Source organism: Amblyomma mixtum, chromosome 3 (genome assembly GCF_055824585.1).
Source record: "Amblyomma mixtum isolate Tamu chromosome 3, ASM5582458v1, whole genome shotgun sequence".
NCBI lineage: Eukaryota > Metazoa > Arthropoda > Arachnida > Ixodida > Ixodidae > Amblyomma > Amblyomma mixtum.
Genome location: NC_143014.1, coordinates 5,499,622 through 5,527,254, shown reverse-complemented (window position 1 = coordinate 5,527,254; position 27,633 = coordinate 5,499,622). Strand labels below are relative to the sequence as shown.

General features: G+C 49.2%; 1 protein-coding gene and 1 long non-coding RNA gene across 4 annotated transcripts; one reads left to right on the top strand and one right to left on the bottom strand.

Moving 5' to 3' along the window:
* Positions 1–7,659: 7,659 nt before the first annotated feature.
* Positions 7,660–11,057, top strand: LOC149349141 (uncharacterized). Of its 3 annotated transcripts, XR_016289965.1 has the most exons (4): positions 8,073–8,537; positions 9,021–9,137; positions 9,768–9,957; positions 10,012–11,057. It is a non-coding gene; the product is annotated as an uncharacterized LOC149349141 (long non-coding RNA). The 3 variants fall into 3 exon arrangements; XR_016289966.1 differs by lacking the exon at positions 8,073–8,537 and adding an exon at positions 7,660–7,899 and having other exon boundaries at positions 9,768–11,057; XR_016289967.1 differs by having other exon boundaries at positions 8,066–8,533; positions 9,768–11,057.
* An 8,526-nt stretch (positions 11,058–19,583) lies between these two features.
* Positions 19,584–26,244, bottom strand: LOC149349140 (uncharacterized). The gene is made up of 3 exons (XM_089578102.1): positions 24,529–26,244; positions 22,252–22,368; positions 19,584–21,616 (listed from the first exon to the last, which is right to left on the bottom strand). The coding sequence occupies exon 1, from the start codon at positions 25,886–25,888 to the stop codon at positions 25,055–25,057; it is 834 nt and encodes a 277-aa protein (XP_089434228.1). The 5' UTR covers positions 25,889–26,244; the 3' UTR covers positions 19,584–21,616; positions 22,252–22,368; positions 24,529–25,054.
* Positions 26,245–27,633: the final 1,389 nt, after the last annotated feature.

Here is a 27,633-nt window from a genome sequence, read left to right as displayed (position 1 = left end):
GCCGCGGCTGCTCTTTCTTCGTTTGGACAGCTTGCTCTTGGGTAGGCGGGTGCGGCGGCGTACAGTCGGCAGGCGTTAGGCAGGCGGTTGGCTCCGATGCGGCGTGGCAGGTAGCAGGGGCGCCTGGCTGCTGCAGGGAGGCGGCTTCAGGTCGCGGGCTGGGCGTAGCGGCGGGCCATGGGCGCGGCGCGTTGCCGAAGCTGGATGGTGGCTCTAGTTGGTAGTGGCGAACGATGTCGTTCTGATGCGCCCTGCTTCTTTTCCATCTGCGCTGAAAAGGTCAACACAGAAGTAACCAACTCCCGCAGCGCGTGCTGCGTAGCTGTTCGGCCCTCACGAGAGTCATGAGGGCTAATGCAAGTAAGTCTCACGTAACATTGATCGGCATGAGCGGCCCGTACGTTCATGCATTCAACGAGACTGCTTGTCGGCCTGCGCCCTCGCTCTAGTCCGCGCAGGCAGATTTTATTTCTGCCTACGGCGCAAGTTATAGCGGGACGCGGAGGTCGCCGGCTGATCGCAGCGCTCGTTCTCCGACTGCGGCGCGGGTCGGGCTGTGTCCTGAACCCACTCATCTCGCTGCACGTAACGTTTCAGGTCGCATACGTGCACCGGTCCGCCTGTCGGTTTCGACTGCAAGTCCTCGAGCCTGAAAACGAGCGAGGAAAGCTTCTCTCGCACGCGAAACGGCCCGATCCATTTCGGCGCCAACGAGGCCGCGAACTGTCTGCTAGCATCGCTGAGAACGTGTTGGCGCCGAAGCACCAGATCGCCCACTTCGTAGTGAACATCCCGGTGCGAGCGGTCGTACTGTGCTTTCTGCTGCGCCCTAGCGGTGCTCAGGTTTCGGCGAGCCTTGTGTAAGGCCTCCGTCATCTTAGCGCGCAGCTGCGTCGCGTATTCAGCTCGTGCTGACGAAGCGACTGGCGTCTTCCTTTAGAACCCGGTCCATCGGATTTAGCAGCTCTCTACCCAGATTGAGAGAAGACGGCGCATACCCAGTCGAGCGGTTAACGGTCGAACGCAAAGCGAACGCGATCTCTGGCAGATAGGAGTCCCAATCTTTGTGCCTCTCAGAGTACGCGACAAGCATGTGCTTGATGTTGCGGTTGACTCGTTCCGTGGGGTTCGACTGAGCATGATAGGTGGTCGTTTTCTTGTGCTTAATGCCGAGTGCAGCGCACGAATCTACGAACACCTTCGCAGTGAAGTAGGACGCGTTGTCCGTTATCAGCTGCTCTGGGAAACCGAACCTGGTGAATACGTCCATCAGCTTCTCCGTGATCACTCGTGCCGTCAGCTTTCTAAGGGGGAAAAGTTCAACCCACTTGCTGAAGTGATCCGTGACCACCAACAAGAATTTGTTCCGGCTTGGTGTCGTGGGATACGGTCCCATGATGTCACACGCCGCGATTTGCCAGGGAGTCTGGCTGTTAATCGGCTGCATGAGGCCGGGCGGTCGTCCACCCCGGGGCTTCACACTTTGGCACACATGACATGAGCGGGCGTAGCGTGTTACGTCCCTTTTCATGCCAAGCCAGGTAGCAAAGCGACACAACTTAATGTAAGTCTTGGGGCCGCTTGCATGCCCAGCGATGCACGAGTCGTGAAAGTAACGTAACAGTGCCGCTCTCAACACTCGCGGTATCACCACCTTGAACGCCTCACTTGTGTCGTTCTCGGAGGGGATATACCTCAGCAGGACGCCGTCGGAATCCAGCAGATAAGAATCCAGCGCGCTCACAGCATTACCAGCTGTTTCCAAGCGCTCCGCACCGACAGCAAAACCAGCTGTCCCCGTGTGCGCGGCGGCCCGGCCGCCCGGCTGCCTGAGCCCGTCGAACACTTTTCGACAAAATGAATCCATCTGCTGAGCTTCGAGCAGCTCCTTTCTGCTGAACGCGATCCCCACGGAACTCGCGTAGTCCACGTGGTTCACGCTCTCGCCTGGGGTCAACGGTCGGTCCGCGTCCCTTACATCGGCTACGGCTGGGGACAAACCCTCACTCTCTCTCTCTGTCGGGTGGTCGGTCGCGTGACCTTCCTCGCTCTGGACAGGCGCTCGCGAGAGTGCGTCAGCCACGGCGTTGTTCTTCCCTTTTCGGTAGCGTACGGTAAAGTCGTAACGCTGCAGCAACAGGGCCCAACGCGCCAGGCGGCCGCTCGGCTCGCTGAGTCGTCTCAGCCAGGTGAGCGCCATGTGATCCGTCTCGATCACAAATGCCACCCCGTCGACGTAGTAGTCGAACTTCCGCAGAGCAAAAACTATCGCGAGACATTCCTTCTCTGTCACCGAGTAGTTCCTCTCTGCCGGCGTCAGTGAGCGGCTCGCGAACGCTACCGGTCGGAGGACGCCTTCATGCTCCTGAAGCAACACTGCTCCTAAGCCCAGGTCGCTTGCGTCGGTTTGAATCACAAACTCCCTGTTTAGGTCGGGTAGCTGCAACTCAGCCGTGTCCGCGAGCACCTTAACGAGGTTGCGCAGTGCAGCCTCTTGCTCGGGACCCCAACTCCAGCGCTCTCCCTTCTTCAAAAGCTTTGTCAAAGGTGCCTGCAGCGCTGCGCAATCTGGGATGAACTGGCGATAAAAGTTCGCCATTCCCAAAAAGCGTCTGAGACCAGCTAGATCTGACGGCGACGGAAACTTAAGCAAAGCCTCGAGTTTATCCTCGCACGGCAGAATGCGGCCTTTGTCGATCGTGAACCCCAACAGTGTTATTCGGGTCGCGGCGATCTGCGCCTTCTTCGGGTTCAAAGTGATTCCCGCGGACCTCAGCCTCTCTAGGATGTCCCTCAAGTGGCGCAGGTGTTCCTCGAACGTTTTCGAGTACACCACGATGTCGTCTAGGTATGCGAGCGCGTGGTGCCACTTCGCATCTCCCAGAACACGGTCCATTAGGCGCTGATAAGTAGCGGGTGCTCCTACCAAGCCAAAAGACATTCTCTTGAATTGGAAAAGACCTCTGTGACAAGTGAAAGCAGTCTTCTCCTTATCACGCTCATCCATTTCAACCTGAAAGTATCCGCGGCTAGCATCGAGCGTAGTAAAGTACTTCGCCCCACCTAGGTTGGACACTAGAGAAGAAATGGTTGGTAGAGGGTACGCATCCTTCCTCGTAACCTCATTCAGTCTGCGGTAGTCCACGCAAAGCCGATATGTATCGTCTTTCTTTGGGACTAAGACTACCGGGAAGCCCCAAGGGCTGTCAGACCTCTCAACAACGCCAGTATCGATAAGTTCGTCTAAGGCGCCGTCCAGTGCTTTTCTCTTAGCCAAGCTGATTGGTCTAGGATTGCACTTCCAAGGCAATGCATCACCCGTGTCTATTCTGTGCCTTACTAGTGTAGTCAGGCCAGGCCGGTCTGTGAATGTCGCGTTGAATTCGTAGAGGAGAGATGACAAACGTGCCTTCTCCCTTTCCGATACGCTGTTCACCTCCGACAACAAAGGGTGCATTGCCCTCACTGGCACGGTAGAACAGCTTTCTACCGCGACAACATTCTCTGTGGGCCCTCTCTCAGCGGCGACTGTCCGCCCGCATGCTTGTTTCCGGGCCGGCGGGGGTGATTTTCCACGGTCACTCCCCGCTAGCTCCGCGTTCGGAGCCGTAATTGACTGCGAGGCCGCGGGCGCTTTTGCAAAAAGCTTCAAGGCGCCGGTGGTGCGCTCTCGATAGCCTCCGCTGGCTATGTCTATCACAATACCTGTCTTGGCTAGGAAGTCTCGCCCAAGAATTACAGGAACGGATAAACAGGGAAGATGAACGAGGCGTTGTCGCCGCACGCGTCTTTCCCAGCGAACCACTATCCTAGCTGCACCGCTGGATTGCGCTGTGCCGCTCGCGAGGCGAAAAGTGGTATCGCACTCTCTCAACCGGATTTTGTTCTGGCGGAGATGGTTTAGCACTTCGTCACCGAACAAAGAAGCGCTTGCCCCTGTGTCGAGCAACGCGGTGAATTTCTTTCGAGCTATCGTTAGCTCGATGAACGGCGCTGGCAAGTCAACAGAACTTCCTACGCGACATGCCAAAGGCGCTAATAAACCGGGGTTCTCTGTGTAAGCCGCGCGGGATCGAAGGTCGATCACCGGCGGCTGTAGCCGTTTCCCGACTGTGTTTGGTCACGGGCGGGGAGGCGGCCACAGTCGCGGGCGAAGTGGCCCGGTTGGTCACACCTGTAGCAGCGGTTGCTCGGGCTCCGACGGGCTAGGCGCTGGTCGCCACGTTCCGGTCGGTCGTTTCGATCTCGATCTCGCGGTGCGGACGGTGGGGGCCGCTCGTGCGGCCGCGTGTAGGCCTCGCGATCTCGGCTACAGGTGTTCCGCTCTGCGGCAGCGTGTGCTGTTCGCAGCGCGTAGCTGAATGGGTCCAAAGCGCGGTCGGACAATTCCCAACCCCTCGGGACACTCTCGTCAGCAAACTGTGCTGTCGCTTCAGCTCTAGACGGACTACGCGCTGAGCTGCCATTCCACGCGCAGCGAGGCTCAAGTGACTGCGATGCAGGTGGCGGCGGCCGATACGCTCGCGCAGAGAGGATGTCTCCCTGAATGCGCTTCGCCTCAGCTGCTAGCTCGTCCAGGTCTCTAAACCTGCCTCCTCTCAGGTAGGCCGCGAAAGTCGGGTGCGCTTGTCGTGTGACACGCTCAACTTTCTCCGTGTTTGTGGCGCGAGGGTCAGCGAGGCGATACAGTTCGTCCATCGCTCGGACGTACTCTAACAAAGACTCGTCAGGGTGCTGGGTGCGGAGTTCCAGCTCTCTCCTCAAACGCCACTCGTAGTTTGCGGGGAGGAATTCGTCGCGGAAGCTTGCGCTAAACTCCTCCATTGTCCTCGCTCGGTTACCGGTTAGTCGGTACCAGCGGGCCGCTTGCTCCGTCAAAGAGACAGGCACAACACGCGCGAGCAGTTCGGCGTCTGCAATTCCTGTCGCTTGCTGATAATGCAGCAGACGGTCGAGGTACTCATTAGCCCCTGTTCTGTCGTGGTACCCCGTGTAGGTAGGTACGTCTATCCTAAGACGGGGTGCCTGGGCCGGGGCTTGCAAATTGTTTTGCAACATACCCGCTAAGCTCTGCATAACTTGCATCGCGTTCTGCAAGAGTACCTCGGATGACTGCGGACTAACGCCCCCGGAGTTGGGCGCAGCCGCTGATGGCGTCGAACAATGAGGCGTAGGTGCCCTATTGTTTGCACCACGGAGCGGCGAGGTGCCCGATGTGGTGCCCTCCGTACCAGGCCTAAGTCCTCCCGACGCGCCCGGGAATGCAACTCGGCTATTCCGCGTGGAACACTCAAGATTTACGCCTTCCAAAGGCAAGTCAAGTAGGGAGCCCTGGCTCTGTGCCGCTAGCTCTGACAGCATGAACAAAGACTGGAAGTCAGGCCTATCAGCTGCCATCCTTTGTTAGCGCGTCGAAAGTCGTTCGCTCCAACAAAGTACACTGCTCACTGCCTAGTTCGCCCCACGTTCGGGTGCCAAGATATGGGGTCACCCGCGAGCAGCCGGCCGGGAAGGCGCGCTTCCGTGCCAGCTATGCGCGGGCGTTCTCGTGTCCCCAACCCGTGGCGCAGAGTCACAGCCACGGCGGGTTCGGACGAAGTAGGCAACGAACAGAGTACGCTAGGAAACCGTTTATTAACCTAGCGCAAGGCAAAGCACACTGCGGAAGAATGTTCTATCCGATAATAGATGGTTCAGCAGCTTACCAGGTCGTCGTCGACCGGCGTTGAATAATCCGGGAGGGCACGGGCAGGACGGGGGTCGGCAGGGTCAGAGCGGCAGTAACACCGCGGCGAGAAGAGAGGGCGAGTCCCCTCTTCCCGCGCGAACTTCGCCTTTTAACCCCTACGACATTACCTCCCTCTTGAGCAACTTGTTGCAATCAAGAGGGGTCGTTCACCCGTCCCTAAGACGCCAGAGCGTAGGCGTGACGTCACGTCCGAGCTGAGGGTGAGGAGAGTTGCCGGGTGCCCTCCTCTCCCCATTCCCTGTGGCGGGCGCTCTCGTCTCGTGACTCGGTGCGGGGCGGCGAGGGATATCTTATATCCCACAACTGACATCGCACAGTACACAGGCCTCGAATTTCTCCTCCAAAGAAATTCAACCGCCGCGGCCGGGATCGAACCCGCGTCTTTCGGGACAGCAGCCGAGCACCATAGCCACTGAGCCACCGCGGCGGCTAGCTTTGATAGTTAGTTTTGTGTGCTACGGTTTGTGTTGCGTAGGGTGTATTAAATGTGCGTCTGTGTAGGTAACCTGTCGCCTAGTCCATTCTTTCGGCCCGAGCGTTCTCGGGGAGATCCGTGACAGTGTGCCCATGGCAGAATCGTGTATACTGAAACCATACGACACAATATATATACGAGCGGGAAACAACAAACAACCTGCAGCGCGAGCTATATCTTGATCACGGATTAATCAAACCATCAAGCACATCCACAGTAGCAAGCAACAGTGCCCTTCCGTGGTGGCGAAAGCTACCGCCCGGTACAAAGGCTGGCAATTTCCTCGCTGGCGTCCCAGAACCCTCCTCGCAGTGCCGCCCCTCCTCCTCCTTTTTTTCTCCCTTCTCTTTTTTTCTTTCACGGCTGTTGCGCTCTTCGGTCTATTGATAGTATTTCTAGGGACCCTACTATTGACTCTATTCCTCAGGCGAGTCTGCCTCCGCGCACCGCCGCCGCGAATCTGCGCGTCTTCTGGACCACGCGGTCTGTGTTCTTTAATATTTTTCATGTTTTATAGTTTAATTTCTTTAATATTTTGTTTCTTTTCATATTTGCATTTTTTATTTGTTTTATTTCACTCACGAAACCCGTGCGTTCACTAGATGTGCCTTTTCGCGTTTTATGATCTAATTTCATATATTTTTGTTTATTTTCATACTCTCAATTTTTTTCATTTGTTTTATTTCACTCACGAAACCCGCGTGTTCATTAGATCTGCCTTTATTCTTGCTCAAACCGTGTTCGTGGCGGAATGGCAGCGACTACGCTTGAAGTGCCAAACGCCCCAGCTGGTTCGATTCCCAGTCTCAATAAAGTTTTTTTTTCTTCGCCGGAACTCGAACACACTTGCTAGCATTCCCTGCTCACGACAGTATGAGGCATTAAAGGCTTTCGCCTTAATAAAGCGATTCTGCTCGTATTTTCTTTCACACCTGTTCTGCTGCTGGCGAGCTTCTAGGGCGGCCGGCTCGCGGAGCCATTTGTGTGGCCGGCACGTTCCTCGCGCAAAGAAGGCGACTGCGCACGTACTTAAAATGGCGTTAAAGGGCGATTCACACGACGGTCCGTTAGCCCGCGGCCCGCGCACTCTCCTTCCGTGATATTCTCTCGTATTACCGAGACAAACGAAGGGAATACGCACCCCCCGCTCCGTCCCTCACCATAGCGCATGCTGCACATTGGCGACAACTACAAACCCGGGGCCCTATTCTCGATATTCACATTCGCCTGTCGGCGCCATATTGCCTCTCTGATTGGCTGTCAGAAGTGTCAATCGCCGTCAATGGGCGTGTCAATCAGGGTCGGTTACGCGAGCACTTTTCGCGGTGACGTCGATTTGACGTGGCATTGAAAATGCATTTTCGTAGCGCTATTCTTGGTGCCCGGCTGGTACATATATGTGATTGTGAAGGGAAAAGAAACTACAAGCGGTCCGTGCGAGAGCACTTGCGCTCGACTTGCCAATTCGGAGAAAATAGCTGCACACCGGAAATGGCAACTTCCTAAAATCTGATTGGTTGGAACAATATCACGTAAATCACGTGATAGGCACACATTTTGGAGTGATGTCAGAATGACGTTTCATCACGTTTACGTTGTGCCGCCATTGCAAAAAATGGCTGAAATTCGCCGCCATCATTTCGCCCGGCGAAAGGTACCCGAATCATGCAAATGAGTTAGTGAAATGCTGATTTATACGGCGTTAGGTAGCCGCATTTTAACGGGTATTTATTTCAAGACAAAACTAAGCTTACAAAAGTCTTGTTTTGATTGCACAATGTAATGATATCGCGTTGTAAGAGCTCATCTGAAAAAAGCAACCCTCGAGAGCGTTAATAGTGAAGGCTTAAGCGTACAGCCGCATGGGGGCGCTAACTGCTCTCCCGTTGCAAACCCTTCGCTCGCGGTGAGAAATCATCCGTCCGTGCGGTTAGTGAAGCGCGAAAATTGCTCGAATGGCGGTGCCGGCGCTGCGATTTGCTGCTCCTTGCATTCATTCGTCGTTTGTTAAACCCTAGAAGTGGGTAAGGTGAGCGACTTTCGAGGTCACCGCGATGCTTTCGAGTTGTCTCTGACTAGACAGCTCGTCTGTGCAATCATCTGACGAGGCATATATGTGGTGGCTATGCAAGGATGCATTGCGGCGAGAAGCAGTGCCGAACTGTCGAGCTCTGAGGGACGATCGCCAGCTGTGAAACGTCGCTGAACGGATGGGCTTTGCCTCGCGTGATGAGCGGATGACACGAGAGGTGTTCGCGCGGCCGAGCAACAAACTCCAGGAATGTGTCGGGCTTCTTGACGAGACATCCGTGTGTGTGTAGCATCATTCTCATTCCTTTCGCATCCATGCTGGAGATGACTTTAAAACAAGAATCCGAAATTTGTATTCGGCACTTCGCGTTGCTTTTTTCATACTGTGTTTCAGTTTTTGCACACAGCGCCAAGTTGAGAAAACAAAGCCTAGCATGCTAGTACGTTGATCGATTTCTTTGTGTTTGGTGTTGATGAATGTGAAAGGCAGCATCGGTGAAATCAGCTGAAAGGCGTCGTTTCCTTAAGTGTGAAAAAAAAAAAAAAATGCGTGACATTGTAAAAGAATACTATAACCTGTCTTAAGCATTATTAATGAAGCACACTAAAGTGATTTCGCTATTCAAGCTGAAATTTTCATAACAGTGTTACATCATCAGTTACGCAGCAGTCACGTGGAAATTACCGTAGGAGGGTGGAAAAAATTATTTCTCTAAGGGCACACGGAAAACAAATATATATGAGTCTTGTACATTTTATTTACAGGTGTGGTGTTCCTGCCGGTGAAGGTTCCAGCTCACAAGAATCTGTGCGGGATCCATCCATGACCCATTTATGTGCAGTCTCTCTCCATGTGCTGCCCGCATGGAAATCGTTAAACTGGTGAGCACGTGCTTAGTGTGTTGTGGCAGGCATGAAGGGATAGCATGTTTGCCTGCAGTAAGATTGCGTGCGGCTAATGATATCTGTCTGCATTTATATATAGTTTATTGAGCAAGGAAGTGTAAATAGAACCACATGTAAATTAATCATGTCTGTACTTTTCAGGTGACAGTGGAGATAGGTGTAGGTGACACGCAGTGTTGTTCTCTGGCTTTGGATTTCTCTTAGTGACCGCAATGTCAAGGTAGCCTCATTTCAATTGGTGCAAAATGAAAAAGCATGCATATACTAAAAAACTCATGGTAGTCATAAACAGTTGAACTTGTGCCCTTCCTTGCAGTGCATTCTGTGGTGGTTTTCTTGAGTATAAAAAGTGTGTATTAATTATTTGTATCCGTCAGTTTGGGAAATGTGTCATCAAGTACCTCTAGCTATATGGCAACACTTCGTTTTGATACTAATGATTGATTTTGCAGTCAGCGTATTTTACATTTGTGCGTAAAACTAGACAATAGTTGAACTTGAGGCTTCAACAATTTCTCATATTTGGAAACGCAATGTCTAGCTCGTTGGAAGATTTCAGTGCACAGCGTTGATTAATGTGCAGGTGATGGTTTGCATCTTATGCAGATGTGGTGGACTACTCTCACCGTGGGGTCTCGTGTGCTCGGGAGCCATGATGCCAGATTCATCTTCGCTCACCCCTCGGCTGGACTGGCTGCCTAGCTGGGTGGTGATACCGGGTTCCTGAACGATTACATGAGGTGTCTGCAAAGGTGTCATGGTCATGGTACGCCATGGTCAAGAGTTCTCTGCAAAGGTCAGCGGAGCTTGCACTGTGCAACACAACATATTCATCCACACTCAGCTGCAGGACCATGACACCACTGGCAGGTGGTGATAACAGAAGGAGCACCAACATCTACAGCAGGGAGGAGGACACAGCACCATTTGGATTCTACCTGACAGACAGGAAGTGCATGATCAGCAGCTGCTTTCGAGAATTGCACTCACTGCCGTGATTGTCATGTGTAGCTATGCCACAAGTAATCAGCATACATTTGCTCTGCTTCAAGTTTGATAGCATACTGCCAGGAAGCTGATGAAGTCTTCATCATTTTGGTGCTGTTCTTTGAATAGGACCATATTGGTGATATCCATGACAGTAGAAATCATTTTTGTCTGGTGCTGCAGTTTTGTGTGAGTCAGGAAGTGCCCCAAGTGTTTTCAGCCTACCGTCTGCCAACTTGCTGAGTGCATGCTTCAACACATGCTTTGGTGATTGTGAAGAAGTGCCATCCCTTCGTGTTGTGCCTCCCTACGTGTTCTGCTTGTACACAACGCACATTTTATTTGGTGCTTAAGTTCAGTGAAGGACAGGAAAGCACCAAAATGTTTTCCTTCCAGCACCTGGGTGTTGACTGGACATGCTTTCACCAATGCATTGTTTGCTTTGGTGTTTGTTGAGAGCCAGCAGTCCACAACATGCTCAACATACAGCATGGTCGCTGTGTCTCTAGTCATTTACAACATCTGTTCTTCAGGGTGCAATACGTCTTGTGTGGCACTGTTTGTGTGATGAGATCACAACATGCTTTGCCTCATGGCATTTGGTTGCCTCTGTCTGCTTGCTTTTGACTGCTTCTTTCACATGCTGCACGTAGTTATACAGCAGTGAACTATTTTTCCTGAAGGAAAAGTCATGTAATTGTTTCACGGTCAATTTCCCAGATGAAAATGCAAGGCCTGGCCAGCGTTCTGACACGTGTACCCATTCCCATCTTCTAGCTGAAATTTGTACCCCTGACGAAAACCTACAAATTGTACATTAATTCAGTTGAAGGTAACTGGAAGTATAAATTATGCAGCTGGACATAATTTGTGTTTCAATAATAAAGCTCTAAGCGCTGGCATTTTGTCCTTCTTTTGTGTTGTCTTTCACTGCGCTGTTTTTCCAATTCGTAAAACATGTATCAACCAGCCCATATTTGCCCTCTTCTGGAACTCCAAATGGCATTTTGTAGCTCGAAGGGCATGATTCGGTTCAATAAGTTAGCTGGAAATGGATCATAATAGTAGTAGTAGTAGTAAACGCTATTGATTTTTCTGGGTTACACAGCCGGTCTTCCCAGGTTCGGGATCTTTTTGTCTTTCCAGGATTTGAGGTCCAAGATCTTTTTCTGTGCTGGGCTATCAACCTTGAATGCAACCTTGAATGGAAGGTCACTGCCCACCTGTCCTCCCAGTGAAACTGTGTTAGATCCCATTTTCATTGACTCATCCCCTTGCACTTTTCACTCATATAAGTTGGGGTTGCTGTTTGGTCATTTTAAGACAAATCCTAGACAACCTGTTTACCCTCTGCACCCTTAGTGTGACTGGACCGTATCAGTGTCCGTGCTGCCATTTTTCTGTTTAGCAAAGGTGACTACTTCAGCTGGCTACTTAAGTTTGCAAACTAGGCAACACTAATGTGCATGTACACCACTGTCAAACGGTTATGAAAGATGAGTCTGTCCCAAAAAAATTCTTATCTTTGTAGACGAGACATATTCGTCAATGTGTATTGTTGCACTAGGTAATGATTCGCAGTTAGGCTGCATAATGATTTCTAGGATGCATGAAGTTCAGTGATGGAAATAAATTATTTTGCCAATAATGGCTTCCACAAACTTCTCACTCTGCATGTAAAAGACACCTCACTTTTTTTGAGCAAATTGCAACACCTAAGAGGCAATGCAACTTGTCTCGCTCCCCAAAAATGTAGGGGCACACTTAAGCTCAGCATTCATGGGTATCACACAACAGTGTTCATGGCTCCCTGCAGCGGTTTCTCTTCACACACACAGTCACTGTTCTTCATTCATGTTCACACATTTATCAGAGTTGCCTCAGCACAGGTTCCCAATTCTTGTCTTTGAACTCTTCCACACTGCAGTTCACCTATGTAATGTTATTGTAATTAGTTTCTCACTAATTGGCACATCTCTAGTTCACTGCAGTAATTACATTGCTAGGCTTCAAATTAAGCCAACAGCACCCACACATCACTCCCCCCCCTTTGTACCTCAGCAAAGTCAATGTGCCTACACGGTCTAGTTGGTAGCGTGCCTGGCTGGCGATCCAGGGGTCATGGGTTTCAAGGCAGAAAGAAATTTATTAATTTTCTGTACGTAAAATCTATTATTTTATAAAGTGAAGTAGTTTCAGACGTGTGCTGACGTTTGATTCAGATTACAAATCCTCTTTTCAGTGACTTTCACTGTGGACATCCACGCGTGAAGCTTGTCTTTTGACGCAATGCCGGCTGGATAACACTGGGTTTTCTGCTGAATGGCAGCCTCTCTTCTTGACAGTGGTGTGTGCAGGCTTTCCGTACCTTTCTTTTCTGGCTGCACATGGCACCCAATAACTTCTTAGCACTAATTGCGATGCCATCACACACCATACAGCACTAATAATATTACCTGGTGGTAGTCGGAAAAAATAATTATTCTTATAGTGTGAAAAAAGAATAGCAGCCTGTTTCCACCTGACTTGGTTTGGTTTCATACTTCTGCTAGAACTTTCAGAGAAATTAGCCAGCAAAGCTGTACAAGACGGTAATTTTTCAGGGAGCTTAAATTTTATGCACAGGCACTTGCAATGACTCCAATTTTATCAACATTTTGCAACCTGTTCTATCATTATATTGGTGGTGAATAGCTTCTGTTCATTTATTTAACACTCTCCTCGTGGAAACTCTGAATCAGACTTGCTTACCATTTTTCAAGCTGCCTTAATCATGCTCAGAAAAACAATTTACCCTCCATGTGCACACACCACTAGGCATTTTAAGTGTTCTGTTTTTTTTTTTCATGCAGTGGAGTGTAATACATACATAGAGGGGAGAAATCTCCAACCTGTCACTTATGCTCGAGCACCAGAGCGGATTTTAAACGCTCATATCAGGCTTGCCCAAACAAACCGAAACCTCCTTTCCAAGGGGTGGAATCACAGGAGTGATGGGAGGCTTCTCTGCGCAGCTCACAGGCAGAGCTTCAGCTTTGCATCATGGCCTGGGCCTTGAAGGTTGCTGCAGCCAAACAGTGCCTGGTCACCTAAAGTGGCCTGAGGGCCGTCGCCGACCTCTTCAACAACCCTTCACTAACCCTCACCTGATCCACTGAAGTGGGACTAATAAAGTTATTACCAACCAAGGGCTGTAATAGCCTTCCTGCCAACGCACTTCACCATGGTAATTTTGAACTGCTTCTTTGAACAAATAATCTCTGAGCTGTACACAAGCTTTGTTCTCAGTACAGGTAGGCCCTTTGTTATTGGAATGTGGTAATCTACTGTTGCAGAGCAACTTCGATTAGTCCTCAGTGTCCTTTCAGACATTTGCCGACATTTCAGCACCTACATCTGGTATGGTGCCCTTCACTGAACTGTAGATATCATATTTTGAGTGTACATAGAGGGTTGTCTATTTTAGTTCACAGTAAAGGAAGGTACTTTGAGAGTGAACGCATTTCATTGAGCATTACTCTCCTGCAGTGCGCAATAGTGGCATCACAGGGTCTTTATTGCATCAGTGTATGGTGTAAATGTTGCCTAACGGCATTGTGATCCACCCCTCAAAGAAAACCAACAATGGCCCTGATATGTATGTGGTCAGGAGTGTGCACAGAGGGAAAGTCATGCACTTGCACATCAGGCTAGAAACATGACTGAGGCCTCTTGTAGATTGCTCGTGGCGTGCACAGGGCTTGCCAAAACCAATCCACATCATCCAATGTTATCATGCTGCATTAAGAGACCTTTTGCTAGAATACCACTGCTTGTCTGTGATGCTGCCTCCCTCAAATACTGTGGGTCATGTTAGCCTTGCATTTATTGCCCCCTTTGTGTGTTATCTTGCTGCTGTGCATGCTTGTGCTTTTCTTGTTGTGTTGCTGTTCTTCCTTCTTAACTCACCGTTGTTTTTATTATCCTTCAGCTCCTTGACCTGACCCAGAGCCATGTTCAGGCTTAATATGACATGCGCACTAGATAATACGCGTGTATGTGCATGATATGATAATAACTTGCATGCACGTTAAAGAACCCCAGGTGGTCGAAATTTCCGGAGCCCTTCACAACGGCGTCTCTCATAGCCTAGGCTGAGTCGCTTTGGGACGTTAAACCCCAATAAACCAAACCGATAACTTGCATGAAGCAAATAAAGCAAGTGTCTTGCACACTGCATTACCTGTTTGTGATGTGGCATCACACTCCACCTTCATTATCCCCCTCTATATTCGTCCCGTTCCCCAATGTTGAGTAGCATATGTGAAGATATCTTTTTCCAGCCGACTTCACCTTTCTTGACATCACACATTGCCCTCTTACAAGGAATCTTGCTGCATTGAAAGGAGCTGCCTGGTGCTGCTGTGGATGCATTACTGTTGTCCTACAGCAAAGGAATTGTAGGGATGGGCATGACAAATTTTGTTTCACCTCTCACATTTTGGTGCGTACTTGCATCACACGAGTGGTGTACCTGCCTATATGCCCTTGGTAAGTGCTGTGTGCTCATTGTTAGACAGAATTAACGAGATTGAGGGCCTTTTCAAACATTGAAATCAAATAGCATTATTGAAAGCCTTTTTTTATTTGAATGAAATTATGTACCTGCCACTCTATGCCATGCATTCGTGAGGTGCTTTTATATAAAGTCCGTGAAGTCTGCTTGCAGGCAGGCTTAGTTAATGTTCACAAAGCAAAAGATGAGTGCCATGTCCTATTGAGATTAAGTGAAACGCCAACACTGTGAAATACATGCTTCTGTTGACAGTGGACTTTTAGCTTTGTCTGTTTTTCTTTAAGTACTGGCGGGAAACAATATCTCCCTATTTTGCTTTCGCATTTGATGCTTTTGATAATAAGACGTACGCGCTCATAGCGTTGCACTTGACGCGATTCGCAGTCGCGTTTCGTGCGCGGCCGCTTGCAAACGTAACCAAGGGTAGCTAGTGTTAAGGTCTATGCACCTGAAGAAGTGACACGGTGAGGTAAAGCTTTCCAACGCCACTGACGCGTTGAGATTACGATCGAGAGCCAGCCGTTTCTCCGCCAATTCCTCTCCCCGTGACGCTGATCGCATCTCACAAGTACGGAGACGCGACACGCTACGCGATGGCTTCGGGCAATAAGCGTTCGCTTCATGCAGCACAATTACCGCTAAACTCTTATTTCCGTGACGACCGGCCACAGGGTCTTTAGCGTCGCATTCAGCACCATCACTGTGCGGCGAGTACGCCGAGACCGCCGCCGCAACGCAATTCACCGTCCATCTCTACGGCGCTACTTTGCTAACTCACCTTCGCCCCTTCGCGCCGCAACTCAGCGGTGTTTTTTGTACTTGGCGCCAAGTAGCAGACGACACCGTTTATTTTTTTGTCATACTTTTTTCTTTATTCTTCAATGTCGTCATTACATTCTGCTGTTACGCATTTTCGGACCGCCCCGATTCACACGTCACGGGTACGCCCCGCTCATGGCGGATTGGCGAATATCGAGAATCGGGCGCCTGGGGTTCTTCAGGGGCCCGATTCTCGATATTCGCCAATCCGCCATGAGCGGGGCGTACCCGTGACGTGTAAATCGGGGCGGTCCGAAAATGCGTAACAGCAGAATGTAATGACGACATTGAAGAATAAAGAAAAAAGTATGACAAAAAAATAAACGGTGTCGTCTGCTACTTGGCGCCAAGTACAAAAAACACCGCCGAGTTGCGGCGCGAAGGGGAGTTAGCAAAGTAGCGCCGTAGAGATGGACGGTGAATTGCGTTGCGGCGGCGGTCTCGGCGTACTCGCCGCACAGTGATGGTGCTGAATGCGACGCTAAAGACCCTGTGGCCGGTCGTCACGGAAATAAGAGTTTAGCCGTAATTGTGCTGCATGAAGCGAACGCTTATTGCCCGAAGCCATCGCGTAGCGTGTCGCGTCTCCGTACTTGTGAGATGCGATCAGCGTCACGGGGAGAGGAATTGGCGGAGAAACGGCTGGCTCTCGATCGTAATCTCAACGCGTCAGTGGCGTTGGAAAGCTTTACCTCACCGTGTCACTTCTTCAGGTGCATAGACCTTAACACTACCCTTGGTTACGTTTGCAAGCGGCCGCGCACGAAACGCGACTGCGAATCGCGTCAAGTGCAACGCTATGAGCGCGTACGTCTTATTATCAAAAGCGTCAAATGCGAAAGCAAAATAGGGAGATATTGTTTCCCGCCAGTACTTAAAGAAAAACAGACAAAGCTAAAAGTCCACTGTCAACAGAAGCATGTATTTCACAGTGTTGGCGTTTCACTTAATCTCAATAGGACATGGCACTCATCTTTTGCTTTGTGGACATTAACTAAGCCTGCCTGCAAGCAGACTTCACGGACTTTATATAAAAGCACCTCACGAATGCATGGCATAGAGTGCCAGGTACATAATTTCATTCAAATAAAAAAAGGCTTTCAATAATGCTATTTGATTTCAATGTTTGAAAAGGCCCTCAATCTCGTTAATTCTGTCTAACAATGAGCACACAGCACTTACCAAGGGCATATAGGCAGGTACACCACTCGTGTGATGCAAGTACGCACCAAAATGTGAGAGGTGAAACAAAATTTGTCATGCCCATCCCTACAATTCCTTTGCTGTAGGACAACAGTAATGCATCCACAGCAGCACCAGGCAGCTCCTTTCAATGCAGCAAGATTCCTTGTAAGAGGGCAACGTGTGATGTCAAGAAAGGTGAAGTCGGCTGGAAAAAGATATCTTCACATATGCTACTCAACATTGGGGAACGGGACGAATATAGAGGGGGATAATGAAGGTGGAGTGTGATGCCACATCACAAACAGGTAATGCAGTGTGCAAGACACTTGCTTTATTTGCTTCATGCAAGTTATCGGTTTGGTTTATTGGGGTTTAACGTCCCAAAGCGACTCAGCCTAGGCTATGAGAGACGCCGTTGTGAAGGGCTCCGGAAATTTCGACCACCTGGGGTTCTTTAACGTGCATGCAAGTTATTATCATATCATGCACATACACGCATATTATCTAGTGCGCATGTCATATTAAGCCTGAACATGGCTCTGGGTCAGGTCAAGGAGCTGAAGGATAATAAAAACAACGGTGAGTTAAGAAGGAAGAACAGCAACACAACAAGAAAAGCACAAGCATGCACAGCAGCAAGATAACACACAAAGGGGGCAATAAATGCAAGGCTAACATGACCCACAGTATTTGAGGGAGGCAGCATCACAGACAAGCAGTGGTATTCTAGCAAAAGGTCTCTTAATGCAGCATGATAACATTGGATGATGTGGATTGGTTTTGGCAAGCCCTGTGCACGCCACGAGCAATCTACAAGAGGCCTCAGTCATGTTTCTAGCCTGATGTGCAAGTGCATGACTTTCCCTCTGTGCACACTCCTGACCACATACATATCAGGGCCATTGTTGGTTTTCTTTGAGGGGTGGATCACAATGCCGTTAGGCAACATTTACACCATACACTGATGCAATAAAGACCCTGTGATGCCACTATTGCGCACTGCAGGAGAGTAATGCTCAATGAAATGCGTTCACTCTCAAAGTACCTTCCTTTACTGTGAACTAAAAAAGACAACCCTCTATGTACACTCAAAATATGATATCTACAGTTCAGTTAAGGGCACCATACCAGATGTAGGTGCTGAAATGTCGGCAAATGTCTGAAAGGACACTGAGGACTAATCGAAGTTGCTCTGCAACAGTAGATTACCACATTCCAATAACAAAGGGCCTACCTGTACTGAGAACAAAGCTTGTGTACAGCTCAGAGATTATTTGTTCAAAGAAGCAGTTCAAAATTACCATGGTGAAGTGCGTTGGCAGGAAGGCTATTACAGCCCTTGGTTGGTAATAACTTTATTAGTCCCACTTCAGTGGATCAGGTGAGGGTTAGTGAAGGGGTGTTGAAGAGGTCGGCGACGGCCCTCAGGCCACTTTAGGTGACCAGGCACTGTTTGGCTGCAGCAACCTTCAAGGCCCAGGCCATGATGCAAAGCTGAAGCTCTGCCTGTGAGCTGCGCAGAGAAGCCTCCCATCGCTCCTGTGATTCCACCCCTTGGAAAGGAGGTTTCGGTTTGTTTGGGCAAGCCTGATATGAGCGTTTAAAATCCGCTCTGGTGCTCGAGCATAAGTGACAGGTTGGAGATTTCTCCCCTCTATGTATGTATTACACTCCACTGCATGAAAAAAAAAAAACAGAACACTTAAAATGCCTAGTGGTGTGTGCACATGGAGGGTAAATTGTTTTTTTGAGCATGATTAAGGCAGCTTGAAAAATGGTAAGCAAGTCTGATTCAGAGTTTCCACGAGGAGAGTGTTAAATAAATGAACACAAGCTATTCACCACCAATATAATGATAGAACAGGTTGCAAAATGTTGATGAAATTGGAGTCATTGCAAGTGCCTGTGCATAAAATTTAAGCTCCCTGAAAAATTACCGTCTTGTACAGCTTTGCTGGCTAATTTCTCTGAAAGTTCTAGCAGAAGTATGAAACCAAACCAAGTCAGGTGGAAACAGGCTGCTATTCTTTTTTCACACTATAAGAATAATTTTTTTTTCCGACTACCACCAGGTAATATTATTAGTGCTGTATGGTATGTGATGGCATCGCAATTAGTGCTAAGAAGTTATTGGGTGCCATGTGCAGCCAGAAAAGAAAGGTACGGAAAGCCTGCACACACCACTGTCAAGGAGAGAGGCTGCCATTCAGCAGAAAACCCAGTGTTATCCAGCCGGCATTGCGTCAAAAGACAAGCTTCACGCGTGGATGTCCACAGTGAAAGTCACTGAAAAGAGGATTTGTAATCTGAATCAAACGTCAGCACACGTCTGAAACTACTTCACTTTATAAAATAATAGATTTTACGTACAGAAAATTAATAAATTTCTTTCTGCCTTGAAACCCATGACCCCTGGATCGCCAGCCAGGCACGCTACCAACTAGACCGTGTACGCACATTGACTTTGCTGAGGTACAAAGGGGGGGGAGTGATGTGTGGGTGCTGTTGGCTTAATTTGAAGCCTAGCAATGTAATTACTGCAGTGAACTAGAGATGTGCCAATTAGTGAGAAACTAATTACAATAACATTACATAGGTGAACTGCAGTGTGGAAGAGTTCAAAGACAAGAATTGGGAACCTGTGCTAAGGCAACTCTGATAAATGTGTGAACATGAATGAAGAACAGTGACTGTGTGTGTGAAGAGAAACCGCTGCAGGGAGCCATGAACACTGTTGTGTGATACCCATGAATGCTGAGCTTAAGTGTGCCCCTACATTTTTGGGGAGCGAGACAAGTTGCATTGCCTCTTAGGTGTTGCAATTTGCTCAAAAAAAGTGAGGTGTCTTTTACATGCAGAGTGAAAAGTTTGTGGAAGCCATTATTGGCAAAATAATTTATTTCCATCACTGAACTTCATGCATCCTAGAATTCATTATGCAGCCTAACTGCGAATCATTACCTAGTGCAACAATACACATTGACGAATATGTCTCGTCTACAAAGATAAGAATTTTTTTGGGACAGACTCATCTTTCATAACCGTTTGACAGTGGTGTACATGCACATTAGTGTTGCCTAGTTTGCAAACTTAAGTAGCCAGCTGAAGTAGCCACCTTTGCTAAACAGAAAAATGGCAGCACGGACACTGATACGGTCCAGTCACACTAAGGGTGCAGAGGGTAAACAGGTTGTCTAGGATTTGTCTTAAAATGACCAAACAGCAACCCCAACTTATATGAATGAAAAGTGCAAGGGGATGAGTCAATGAAAATGGGATCTAACACAGTTTCACTGGGAGGACAGGTGGGCAGTGACCTTCCATTCAAGGTTGCATTCAAGGTTAATAGCCCAGCACAGAAAAAGATCTTGGACCTCAAATCCTGGAAAGAGAAAAAGATCCCGAACCTGGGAAGACCGGCTGTGTAACCCAGAAAAATCAATAGCGTTTACTACTACTACTACTATTATGATCCATTTCCAGCTAACTTATTGAACCGAATCATGCCCTTCCAGCTACAAAATGCCATTTGGAGTTCCAGAAGAGGGCAAATATGGGCTGGTTGATACATGTTTTACGAATTGGAAAAACAGCGCAGTGAAAGACAACACAAAAGAAGGACAAAATGCCAGCGCTTAGAGCTTTATTATTGAAACACAAATTATGTCCAGCTGCATAATTTATACTTCCAGTTACCTTCAACTGAATTAATGTACAATTTGTAGGTTTTCGTCAGGGGTACAAATTTCAGCTAGAAGATGGGAATGGGTACACGTGTCAGAACGCTGGCCAGGCCTTGCATTTTCATCTGGGAAATTGACCGTGAAACAATTACATGACTTTTCCTTCAGGCAAAATAGTTCACTGCTGTATAACTACGTGCAGCATGTGAAAGAAGCAGTCAAAAGCAAGCAGACAGAGGCAACCAAATACCATGAGGCAAAGCATGTTGTGATCTCATCACACAAACAGTGCCACACAAGACGTATTGCACCCTGAAGAACAGATGTTGTAAATGACTAGAGACACAGCGACCATGCTGTATGTTGAGCATGTTGTGGACTGCTGGCTCTCAACAAACACCAAAGCAAACAATGCATTGGTGAAAGCATGTCCAGTCAACACCCAGGTGCTGGAAGGAAAACATTTTGGTGCTTTCCTGTCCTTCACTGAACTTAAGCACCAAATAAAATGTGCGTTGTGTACAAGCAGAACACGTAGGGAGGCACAACACGAAGGGATGGCACTTCTTCACAATCACCAAAGCATGTGTTGAAGCATGCACTCAGCAAGTTGGCAGACGGTAGGCTGAAAACACTTGGGGCACTTCCTGACTCACACAAAACTGCAGCACCAGACAAAAATGATTTCTACTGTCATGGATATCACCAATATGGTCCTATTCAAAGAACAGCACCAAAATGATGAAGACTTCATCAGCTTCCTGGCAGTATGCTATCAAACTTGAAGCAGAGCAAATGTATGCTGATTACTTGTGGCATAGCTACACATGACAATCACGGCAGTGAGTGCAATTCTCGAAAGCAGCTGCTGATCATGCACTTCCTGTCTGTCAGGTAGAATCCAAATGGTGCTTTGTCCTCCTCCCTGCTGTAGATGTTGGTGCTCCTTCTGTTATCACCACCTGCCAGTGGTGTCATGGTCCTGCAGCTGAGTGTGGATGAATATGTTGTGTTGCACAGTGCAAGCTCCGCTGACCTTTGCAGAGAACTCTTGACCATGGCGTACCATGACCATGACACCTTTGCAGACACCTCATGTAATCGTTCAGGAACCCGGTATCACCACCCAGCTAGGCAGCCAGTCCAGCCGAGGGGTGAGCGAAGATGAATCTGGCATCATGGCTCCCGAGCACACGAGACCCCACGGTGAGAGTAGTCCACCACATCTGCATAAGATGCAAACCATCACCTGCACATTAATCAACGCTGTGCACTGAAATCTTCCAACGAGCTAGACATTGCGTTTCCAAATATGAGAAATTGTTGAAGCCTCAAGTTCAACTATTGTCTAGTTTTACGCACAAATGTAAAATACGCTGACTGCAAAATCAATCATTAGTATCAAAACGAAGTGTTGCCATATAGCTAGAGGTACTTGATGACACATTTCCCAAACTGATGGATACAAATAATTAATACACACTTTTTATACTCAAGAAAACCACCACAGAATGCACTGCTAGGAAGGGCACAAGTTCAACTGTTTATGACTACCATGAGTTTTTTAGTATATGCATGCTTTTTCATTTTGCACCAATTGAAATGAGGCTACCTTGACATTGCGGTCACTAAGAGAAATCCAAAGCCAGAGAACAACACTGCGTGTCACCCACACCTATCTCCACTGTCACCTGAAAAGTACAGACATGATTAATTTACATGTGGTTCTATTTACACTGTTCTTCCTTGCTCAATAAACTATATATAAATGCAGACAGATATCATTAGCCGCATGCAATCTTACTGCAGGCAAACATGCTATCCCTTCATGCCTGCCACAACACACTAAGCACGTGCTCACCAGTTTAACGATTTCCATGCGGGCAGCACATGGAGAGAGACTGCACATAAATGGGTCATGGATGGATCCCGCACAGATTCTTGTGAGCTGGAACCTTCACCGGCAGGAACACCACACCTGTAAATAAAATGTACAAGACTCATATATATTTGTTTTCCGTGTGCCCTTAGAGAAATAATTTTTTCCACCCTCCTACGGTAATTTCCACGTGACTGCTGCGTAACTGATGATGTAACACTGTTATGAAAATTTCAGCTTGAATAGCGAAATCACTTTAGTGTGCTTCATTAATAATGCTTAAGACAGGTTATAGTATTCTTTTACAATGTCACGCATTTTTTTTTTTTTCACACTTAAGGAAACGACGCCTTTCAGCTGATTTCACCGATGCTGCCTTTCACATTCATCAACACCAAACACAAAGAAATCGATCAACGTACTAGCATGCTAGGCTTTGTTTTCTCAACTTGGCGCTGTGTGCAAAAACTGAAACACAGTATGAAAAAAGCAACGCGAAGTGCCGAATACAAATTTCGGATTCTTGTTTTAAAGTCATCTCCAGCATGGATGCGAAAGGAATGAGAATGATGCTACACACACACGGATGTCTCGTCAAGAAGCCCGACACATTCCTGGAGTTTGTTGCTCGGCCGCGCGAACACCTCTCGTGTCATCCGCTCATCACGCGAGGCAAAGCCCATCCGTTCAGCGACGTTTCACAGCTGGCGATCGTCCCTCAGAGCTCGACAGTTCGGCACTCCTTCTCGCCGCAATGCATCCTTGCATAGCCACCACATATATGCTTCGTCAGATGATTGCACAGACGAGCTGTCTAGTCAGAGACAACTCGAAAGCATCGCGGTGACCTCGAAAGTCGCTCACCTTTCCCACTTCTAGGGTTTAACAAACGACGAATGAATGCAAGGAGCAGCAAATCGCAGCGCCGGCACCGCCATTCGAGCAATTTTCGCGCTTCACTAACCGCACGGACGGATGATTTCTCACCGCGAGCGAAGGGTTTGCAACGGGAGAGCAGGTAGCGCCCCCATGCGGCTGTACGCTTAAGCCTTCACTATTAACGCTCTCGAGGGTTGCTTATTTCAGATGAGCTCTTACAACGCGATATCATTACATTGTGCAATCAAAACAAGACTTTTGTAAGCTTAGTTTTGTCTTGAAATAAATACCCATTAAAATGCGGCTACCTAACGCCGTATAAATCAGCATTTCACTAACTCATTTGCATGATTCGGGTACCTTCGCCGGGCGAAATGATGGCGGCGAATTTCAGCCATTTTTTGCAATGGCGGCACAACGTAAACGTGATGAAACGTCATTCTGACATCACTCCAAAATGTGTGCCTATCACGTGATTTACGTGATATTGTTCCAACCAATCAGATTTTAGGAAGTTGCCATTTCCGGTGTGCAGCTATTTTCTCCGAATTGGCAAGTCGAGCGCAAGTGCTCTCGCACGGACCGCTTGTAGCTTCTTTTCCCTTCACAATCACATATATGTACCAGCCGGGCACCAAGAATAGCGCTACGAAAATGCATTTTCAATGCCACGTCAAATCGACGTCACCGCGAAAAGTGCTCGCGTAACCGACCCTGATTGACACGCCCATTGACGGCGATTGACACTTCTGACAGCCAATCAGAGAGGCAATATGGCGCCGACAGGCGAATGTGAATATCGAGAATAGGGCCCCAGGCCGCGGTCCAGAAGACGCGCAGATTCGCGGCGGCGGTGCGCGGAGGCAGACTCGCCGGAGGAATAGACCGAAGAGCACAACAGCCGTGAAAGAAAAAAAGAGAACAAGGAAGAAAGAGAACAGGAGGAGGGGAGCGGAGGAGGAAGGGCGGCGCTGCGAGGAGGGTTCTGGGACGCCAGCGAGGAAATTGCCCAAAGGCTAAAGCCATTATCATCCATCCATCCATGTGCCCAGTGTCGAAGGTACTGCTACGCCCCGTTTCTATCGTTGTTCCAATGAGAACGAAGCTCCCAACATCTCAACCTTTAAATTAGCTCATTTAAGGCCAGTGCTTCCACTCTTTCGTTTCCATCCTATCCGCGACCAAACGACTGCCACAGCTAGTGCTTCGACATCGTATTTGTGGCGTGCAAGTTCAGACTGTCGCACTTAGTTGGCACCCATAGTTGAAGAGACACCGTATATTTTAAGCGTTTAACATCATAAGAAACGCTGCCCAGTTTGCAGGAAATTCAATGCTTTAGATTTTCACACGGCTGTGTTGGGTTTTCTGACAGGCTACCTTTTCGCTGGTTGGTTATCGCCGTACCCTTGTCCCCAGACGCGTACACTTGAGTTGGACATGAACTGTGGTTTGAGGAAGCTGTCGTGGCGTCCCGGCGATGACGCTCACATGTCGTTCGAAGCGAAAAACTACGCTTCGTTCCGGGCATCTCTTGTGGTGGCGGGGCTCTTCGCTGCACGGAGGATGGAGTCCTCTGTGTGGGGCACATCGAGCCTACGTAGCTCGACTCGCTGATCGCAGTCGCCGAGGGTCAAACCGTGGTAAGCGTAAGTGTTTCATTAACTTACACAGCGTAACTTTGAAACAATAAAGACGGAAATAAATTAATTTTGCAGCGAACTTAAACTGACACTGCAAAACGCCAATACAATTCCACGATCGGATCGGATTGGATTGAATACATTCGATTGGATTGGATTGGACTTGGGGCTTATCCCTTTGTAACGGGCGGACATTACACGAACGTCCTAGCCAACTTTGTGACGCTACGGCGAAGACTGTCCCGCCGTGTTATCACCACCACCTAACGCTTCAATCCACTCCAATTTTCAAGGCGGCGCTTTGTTGTTTCGACCGCCCTGGTCTTGGTAATGGCTTCCTGGTTGTTCATTTCACTGTCGCCCGCACCGCCCTCTGCCGGTTGCCCTGTGTCAAAACCTAGCGCCTGCGGAAGGGTACATCCACTCGGTTGGCAGGGGTGGAGCGATCGACATGACAGCACCACATGCTCGATCGTCTCCTCTTCCTGTCCACACATCGTGCACAAGAAGACCGCATTGTCCTGGCCGGCAATCCGGGCTTGCCACTTCTTAGTGCGCAGCACTCCCGCCCGAGCCTCGAAGAGTAGGGCACTGCCAAGGGAGTTGTCGTAGAAGCGCTCCTGCGCAATCTCTCGCTTGTGCGCAGAATACAATCCGAGAGCTGGCTTGGCTTCTGCATTGGTCTGCCACAGCGCTGTCTCCGTCGCCACTACACGTTGCCGCACCTTCCCTTTTCTCCAGCAGGTGCCCTCGGTGTCTGTGATCGTAGGTAGTGGCACACCGTATTTGCTCCCCAACGCTCGTACCCTCCTCTTCCAGCGCGTGCACATACCAGAGTACAGCAGACACCGCTGTACTTTATGGGCCCAGCGTTCTTCCCCAAGCGTCCACGAGCGCATCTCGAAATTGAGCTTCGCCGTCGCCTCCCGTGCCTCGAAGGTGGACCACCCCACGTCTCCCTGCACGGCCTCGTTTGGGGACGTACGGTGGGCACCCAGAGCCCGCCGTCCCACCTCTCTCTGTCGTCGCTCCAGAAATTCACGGGTCCCCGATGAGACACATAGCACCGCGTTCGCATAAGTCAGTCCCGGCACCATCACCGCCTTCCAAATGGTGCGCAGTATTTCCAGTCTGTTGAGTGACCATAGCGCCTTGGCTCTCAGGACACATTGGTTCCGAAGCGCCTTCGCGCGGAGGCCACTCTCATACAGCTCCAGGTACGCCCGCTGTGTCGTGAGCTCTATTCCAAGGTATCTGTAGGAATGCGCCCACGGTAGCTCACGTCCCTGTAGCAACAGCTTCGGCTCCACGCCCGTCGGGGCACGGGACCAGCACAGCACTGCGCTCTCCCGTGCACTGAATTGGAGACCCAGCTGCCCTGCATGTGCGGTGCAGATATCCAGCAGCTTCTGGAGGCCTGGTTCCGAGCCCGCCACCAGCACGATGTCGTCAGCGTACAACAGGCCTGGGAGGACCTGTCGCACCACAAGCGTTTGCGGGACGGCAGGCTGGAAACGCTGATTGGTCAAAAAAATATGACGTCATACGCGTGACGTCATAGGTCACGTGACATTTAATGACGTCATGTCCGGTTGGGGACAGGCATGTTTTCCCTAGATTTTCCCCCGCCACCGCTCGTCAGCGGACGGGGCTGCTCGCGAGGAGCCGAGAGGCGAGGAGGCAGCGTGCACTGCAGCGTTGCCTCCTCGGCGTGTCCCCGTCATGTCTTTCGACCCGCCGCGGTGGCTCAGTGGCTATGGCGCTCGGCCGCTGATCCGAAAGACGCGGGTTCGATCCCGGTCGGGGTGGTCGAATTACGATGGAGGCTAAATTCTAGAGGCCCGTGTACTGTGCGATGTCAGTGCACGTTAAAGAACCCCAGGTGGTCGAAATTTCCGAACCCCTTTCACTACGGCGTCCCTCATAGCCTGACTCGTTTTGCGACGTTAAAACCCCAATAAACCATAAACCCATGTTCTTCAGTGCGCGCGCGAGATTAAAAAGCGCACCTGTCGCGCTGCGCTGTCACACTGCATGCCTGCTTCCGTGCATTTCTTGCGGACTCCTTTCAGTCATACTTAGCTATACTTTGACCAAAAGGCTTCTTAAACAGTTATTTCAAGTTTTATTGCTATGTATAAAGAATATGTTTGTAGCAGGTGCGTGAGCCCGAACAAAAGAAAACTGTTTTTATTCCCCTTCAGTATTCCTGCTTATCGAGACTTAAGTATTTATATGTTGCAGTACATCTTTTTTCAGGCATCACAACTGATGTTTCGATGTGTTTGGTAATTGACTTCATTGTAGCTTCATACTTGCACCATTTAAACTCTGCACATAGCTCTTTTTTCACAAAAGGAAATGTGATTAGGTTTCTGAATAGAGCTGTGCACGGGCCGCAATTTCGAACCCGCGCCCGGCCCGGGACTTAACCTACCGACAGGAAGCCCGGCCCGACACTGAAGGACCCTGAGCACGCTCGTGCTCGGCCCGACCTGCAAAGCGGCGACGACACAAAAAGAGAATTTCAGGAAAATGAGTTTATTTCAATGACATTCAAATTTTGACCTCGCATTCCAGATCACAGTTTGGGATTATACACAAGACACAACGCATAAAGGTATAGATTTATCACTCTAAATATGCAAGTTGTTCATTGATGATGGCTTGATCGAAACAAGAGCGGCGCTCTTTCATTACGAATCCTGCGGCGCTGAAATTTTTCTCGCTGCTTGAATTGGTGGCCGCAACGGCTAATACTTCCATAGCAAGAGAAACGCTTGAAGTATGAAGGGGAATGACAGACGTGGTGTCGTAAGCCATGGATGGTGTGCCACAACAG

Bases quoted from the DNA above. Each gene is read 5' to 3' on its own strand.
- LOC149349140 (XM_089578102.1), bottom strand. From the start codon at position 25,888: ATGGTGCCGGGACTGACTTATGCGAACGCGGTGCTATGTGTCTCATCG.